Source organism: Rutidosis leptorrhynchoides, chromosome 2, assembly GCF_046630445.1.
Source record: "Rutidosis leptorrhynchoides isolate AG116_Rl617_1_P2 chromosome 2, CSIRO_AGI_Rlap_v1, whole genome shotgun sequence".
Classification (NCBI taxonomy): Eukaryota; Viridiplantae; Streptophyta; class Magnoliopsida; order Asterales; family Asteraceae; genus Rutidosis; species Rutidosis leptorrhynchoides.
In genome coordinates this window covers 498,692,184-498,699,094 of record NC_092334.1, presented here as the reverse complement: position 1 = coordinate 498,699,094, position 6,911 = coordinate 498,692,184, and the positions used below count along the sequence as shown (strand labels likewise).

Below are 6,911 nucleotides of genomic sequence, written 5' to 3'. Positions count from 1 at the left end.
CCTTGTGTAACCCGGACTGAATCAACACATCCTTGACTTGAACCTGTCATAAGCCAAAAGTGATCATCCCATCAAATTTCTCTACATCAAACCTCATTGGACTGAACTTCGACATCGTATTCGTATCCTATAAACAACACTTTCTCTGATTTTGCTCACGTTTCGAATAGCCAAAAAATGTAGCAGGTAGCCAGGACCCTTTAAATCGAAAATCCACAACTCGCCACTAACAAATCCAACTATTACTACGAATCAGAAAAAATATTGTCTAACCAGATACCATATACGATCAATAGAACTCGTTTCTGATGTGGACGATCCACTCCCGTGGCAACCACAGAGCATACTCCGACTCCTATAACCGAGACTCCCTTCAAACCTGACGCTCTGATACCAGTTGTTGGGAAATTACGGTCTCACTAATTCCCACCACCCAGCCCAACAATAATAGTAAAGAAATAAAAACAATACACAATACAAGATTTAACGTGGAAACTCCAAAACATGAGAAAAACCACCGGCCCCCAAAGAGAGAAATACACTATATCACAAATTGTTACAATGATATAGACGACTCTCTTAAGCCAACTACACTCTCCAAAATATTTAACTAATACAACTCTCAAACAAGGGTAAGAAAGAAAGAAATAATCAAATACTTAAAGTGTATTGATTGGTGCAAATTGGAATGAAGACTTAGCCTCCTTTTATAACCAAGTCACCTACCTCCAACTTTCTCCTCCCACTTATGTGGGATAACATCCTTCACAAAGTAACCATATCAATTTTATATCAAAAATAAAACCAACATATCTTTTGTTATATAATTGTATTTTGTTATGTAACAAATGAAACTTTTGTAACATTAGCAATCTTTTGGGACAGTATTTACTTTAATGTTATCAATACTTAAGAGTTTTTCAATTATAATTGTATACTACAGTTACAGAGTTTCAAAACAAATGTCTTCGAATGCTATTTTAAGAATTTCCGTGCAACGCACGGGCTATTAAATCTAAGTATATATATATATATATATATATATATATATATATATATATATATATATATATTCAATAGACGACACAAATTGATTTACGTATGTTTATATTCAAATATTCCAGATTCGTATTGTTAACCGTCGACATAAATCGCTTCACGTACCAACATTACAAGTGCGATGCAACAACGCTTACCATATTCGTGCAACGCACGGGCAATGCAGCTAGTAATATTTAATAACTAACTAAAAGATATCGATGATAACTTAATACGAACAAATAAATAATAAATAAATAGATTAATAGCAAAATCATCATTCTCAATTACGAATCAACCATATCATATTCAAAAAATCAAACTTGTAAGGTGTTCCGTTGTCATGATCAACTATTAAAAACCACAATAATTTGAAACAAAAATAGTTTTGTACTGTAATTATAATCGAAAAATAACTAAAAAAAATCAAATTCACGTACTCACACTTTTATTTCACCACGTTCATATCGTCCATTTCCAAATCTTAATTCGTAGATCCACTTTACATTTCGCATCGGAAACCGTCGCCATCGTCGCCGTTTTTCCGGTCGGTAGCGGTGCCCTAATTCCATCACACGTAACTCTAATAGGTAATCTCTTCGTCTTAATACTTCCGATTTTGACTTTGACTTTCGTATCAAGTTGAATTTTCAATTGTAAACTCTTTTTACTCTTCAGATCTGATTTCAATTGACTGTTATCATCAACACTAACTCCATTAACCGATGTAACCGTTCGTAACATCGTCGTATTTTTCTTCGGCATCGTAAACGCCGTTATCTTTCCGTCACCGACGTCAACGCCGTTAGAATTAAAACTAACGGAAACCGGATCGTAATCGAACGTAATCTTCTTGTTAGGGTTTCGTGCACTTATAGTGAAATTGAAATTCGTCGTTAGTTTATTCGATGACGTCAGATTAAACTGAGTTACGTGGAGAGACGCGACAGCAAACGTCGGCCGGTGTGGACGGTAGAGGACGTACACAACGCCACTGGCCAGGGCGACGAGCAGAATCAGAATAATTAAAATACATGTGAGCCAGAGACATAACGAACAGCAGCAGCTACGGCGGCTCCGGCGAGGTTGTGGACGGTAGACCGGACGAGTGTGGTTGTAGAGCTGTGCTTTTCCGGCTGGAAACGAAGGATTTCCGGCGGCGGGAGTGGGACCAGCGGAGGGTTTTGAAGCAGGATATATTTTTTCCGCCATTGATAGAAAGTGTTTTGATGATATTGTGAGTTGTGTGTGAATTTAATTTAATTTTAATTGGTTAATAAAAGAAGATGTTAGATGAGATTTCGCTGTAAATATATGCGAATTTTGTATAGTGACGGTGGCATCTGAAACTGAAAGTGAGAGAAAAGAGAGATGAAGATAGAGATAGAAAGTCTATATCTATAGGTGGTGCAAGGCTATTTTCGGTGTTAGAGAGAATACATCAAATTCCTTTTTATCTTTTCACATTAGTATTTTTAACAATTAAATATTAATGGTGATGATATTATAAAGGAGTTGACTGACATAAGATCACAAGATTAAACCCTAATTAATAATTAGTAAAATAGTAAGTACCAGTGAAATGACCCGTAAAACTACGAGTTTGTTTAAACGAAACAGTATAATGATATATTGTAAATATTAAATGAATATAAATGCTAAAGTCATTTAATTTAATGACCGTGGGATCATAGATTTCGACTAATAAACTTGTCATTGTTAACCTCGTCAGAATAAATGAACTACATTCATTCTCCCACCACATTTCTCTAATTTTCATTACAATTACTATTTTCCTTGTCATAAATGGTACTTATTTAACATTAAAAGAGGGATTGAAAATACCTGGTTCAACCCGCAAAAATCATGATTATTTTTGAATTCTTCTATCATACTATACACCTTCATTTTAAATAGTCACAATATGATATGACGTATGTTATCGATTTTCAGATTCTTGTTCTTTAACAAACATACAATAATAAAATATTCAAGGTGTGATAAATTTCATCATCAAACACCGCATAAAAAAGAATAATTCTTTGAAAAAATCATTAACAATGACATGAAGGTTTGTACCTGTTTTTTGAAAACAAAAGGTTATTGGATAATATGGTGAAGATCGAGAAAAATAGTTGTAAAAGTTTGTACATATTGAGAAAAATAGTTCTGATAATATATGGTGGAGATGCTCCGAGGTATATATTTATAAAACAATAATACCGTATTAAATATTAAATGATATTTTATTAGTTATTTTTCCTTTCAAATCGGCATTCATATATTATCGGCATTTATTTATTTTTATTTTGTATCCTTTTTAATTAGAATTAATTTTAATATAAAATAAAAACATCATCATTATGAAAATTAAAGTGTAATTAGTGAAAAGATAACATAATCATTTTAGAGATTTATATTTGTTTTTATTTTTTTTAATTAGAATTAATATTAATATAAAATAATGACATCAACATTATGAAAATTAAAGGGTAATTAGTTAAATGATGACATTATCATTTTAGAGTTTTACATATCTGAAACAGAAAATTACGGAGTAATAATTTATTTAAGTTATTAAGTAATTAGTTACTATAAGTAAACTTTTTTTTTAATTATAAAATACTTAGAAAATTACGGAGTAATAATTTATTTAAGCTATTAAGTAATTAGTTACTATAAGTAAAAAAAAATTTTTAATTATAAAATACTTAGGATTAATGACATCATTTAAGAGATCTAGATTTTTTTCTTTTTCTTTTTATTTATTTCTTAACAAAGAAATTAGTCTAATAATGACATTATTATTGTAGGATTTTAATAGAAACTATAGATAGATGGTATGATATACGCAGTAATATACTCCGTATTTACATTCCTTTGTTAATACTCAAGTTGGTTAATTTTTTCAGATCATTATATTCGTAAAATGTTACCAATCGCTGACGTTGTATGGATATGGACTTGAATGAAATTTATAAAAATATTTTGTAAATTACCTTTGAACACATATTTTTATTCTGACGTTGTATGGATATGGACTTGAATGAAATTTATAAAAATATTTTGTAAATTACCTTTGAACACATATTTTTATTCGCACAAGACGTACGAATTGATATATCAAAGCAAACACCTTAAATCAGTTGATCCAATGGTATTTACATATTTACATATTTATAGTATGGTGAAAATTAAAACATGTGACATTTTTTTATAGTTTCTTAATTGATTTTGACATCAAACATATCAAACCGTGATCAACATAGAACTTGTTCATTGAGGGGTCATGATCACTATTATATTTAATTAGTTCTTTCATAAAAATATATGATTAGGAATGTATGAATATAAAAGCTCTTTTGAGTTACCAACATTTTGACTTTTTGATCAACTAAATCGAAGTTCGTATAAAAAAGATATGACAAAAATGGTAAAGCCTCATTGAATCTGCGAGCTACCAACTTTTAGATCAACTTCTTTATACGGACTCCGATTTAGTTTATTCAAAAGCTCAGAAACTCGTAACTCAAAGGACTATAAATTTTATTTTTGTTGAGGTGGCCAAGGCCCCCTACTGCCCTCACATAGCTCCGTTTGTTAACATGTGACACATGTTTAAGTAGATGTCGAAAAAATGCGACCAATAAACATCAATTTAGGCTGAAGGTTCCAATATGTGTGGCTTCGATCATATACAACAGTAGAGAGGAACATGCCAGACGTTGGTTGTTCCGTTCCTGAAAGTGTTACTCCCTCAAGTCATCAAATGGTAAATTTTTCTTTGATTAAAATAGATTAAAAACATGGCACTCTATGAACCCACAACACAACCATGTATTGTTCATAAAGCTAAAAGAATCAATCCGTACACTTGGTAATCCCCTTGATGAAAGAGTAAATATATTACCACCATCATTTTTTATAGATTCAAATCAATGTAAATTACACAGTTATGCTGTACAAATAAATAATGCACAATGATGAGGATCAATAAGAATGATGGTGGATATCAGCTTGTTTACCCATTGTCGATAAAAAAAAAAAAAAAATGTGCCAAATATTATAAAAAAGGAAGAAATATAAAAATATGAAAAGCCAAGGGATATTAATGGCGCATAAAAAGCATATTAAAGGTTAAATTAGATGATTAAGTATATTACTTGTGATTCACTCCTCTGGTCATAATATGCTTGATAAAATCAAGAGTGTTATACACTTGCTACTCTCCTTTTCAAAATGTGTACCAATTTTTAAACTTGTGTTAAGGGAAAAGGTATAACATGAAGTTACAAATTCATGGTTTAAAGCATAGCATCGATTGGCATACTTGGTTGAGTAGTCCTAACATATATCTCAATATGTAGCATTTTTAGGGGTTTGCCTTCTTGCAAACATTGTCTTTTTGTAATCTTTCGTGTCTTCGTGTATGTTTCATTGTACATTTAGTGATCAATATAAAATATTATTGCTTTTAAAAAAAAAAAGCATAGCATCATTGCAATTAAGTTGATATTTACCCGTTGAAGTAATTTTAGCTGTTATGAGAATACAGATATTTAAGATATAAGCCGCATAAAAACAAAACCATCGTTAAAGGTTAAAGCTTAAGCCAACCGATCTAATATGAAAACGAACAACATACAATAAACCTATATGACCAAAATAAAATAATCATTCTGTAGAAAAAGCTATTTGCTATAATTGAAAAGTGTAGGAAATGACATGATAAGATGTAACCTTAAAATGTAATGTGTAATGTGTAATGTGTAATCAATCAAAGGTACATAAATGGTTACAAGTAGTCTTGCTTAAATACAAGATGAAACACAAACATAATGATCAAGACACCAACTAGGCACACTAGTAAAGCTAGTACACCTAACACACTCATAAAAGCAAACCTTAGAACATGGATAAAGGTTTGCCACCAAATCAATAATACTAGTTCAATCATTTTGCATTACTTTATTGTAACACTCCCCCTTAATGCAAAATTCCTATCATTGCTTATTTAAGTCACATTTGTTTTTGTGACTTTTGAATGATACAAATTCTTGTGAACTTCTCAAACCTCCCTTGATGAGCCTTCATAACGAACATGATCAACACACTCTTTGCTAATTGACGTCACCAACACAAAGAGACCATTCCGACACTTGATCATCCATTTCCTTCGTGATTCAACTTGCTCCGGGACATTCATAGAAATTGTTGCACCGATCATGGCAACAAATTTCCACAATTCTTGACCTTGATAATACACCTCCATACACATACACCAAAACTTGTAATCACCAACAAATTTCTCCATCTCCAATTTCATGCTTCCACCATTTCCATATGCGACCTCCATTATTGCTAGCAAGAACAATGATTTTCTTCAACCTTCTTTGAGTATAAGAACACAAAGAAAAATGCTCTTAAACCAAGAAGCAATCGCCTAACCCGACTCTAGATACCATGTGATAATTAATAGACTTGCTATTAATGAAAGTTAAGTAAATAACAAAATATGAGCAAATATGCGTGCAAACTGATTGTGTATATTGGATTAATTTAAATGGTTACAATTAACCTTTTTAAATACAAGATGAAACACAAACATAATGATCAAGACACCAACTAGGCACACTAGTAAAGCTAGTACACCTAACACACTCATAAAAGCAAACTTTAGAACATGGATAAAGGTTTGCCACCAAATCAATAATACTAGTTCAATCAATTTGCATTACTTTATTATAACACATTCAAATCAGTTTAAAACAAACCCGATAACGTTTAAGAGACATGTATTACAATAAATATCTCTTTTCTAAAAGTATCAACTTGGTAGCCCCAATATTAAATCCATGTTCGTTAGTTTTGAA

At 31.4% G+C, this 6,911-nt stretch overlaps 1 protein-coding gene across 1 annotated transcript; it reads right to left on the bottom strand.

The window, feature by feature from the left end:
* Positions 1–1,321: 1,321 nt before the first annotated feature.
* On the bottom strand, positions 1,322–2,452 carry LOC139892718 (NDR1/HIN1-like protein 13). Its single transcript, XM_071875835.1, has one exon. The coding sequence runs from the start codon at positions 2,248–2,250 to the stop codon at positions 1,501–1,503; it is 750 nt and encodes a 249-aa protein (XP_071731936.1). The 5' UTR covers positions 2,251–2,452; the 3' UTR covers positions 1,322–1,500.
* Positions 2,453–6,911: the final 4,459 nt, after the last annotated feature.

Coding starts and splice junctions, on each gene's coding strand:
- LOC139892718 (XM_071875835.1), bottom strand. CDS start 2,250: ATGGCGGAAAAAATATATCCTGCTTCAAAACCCTCCGCTGGTCCCACT.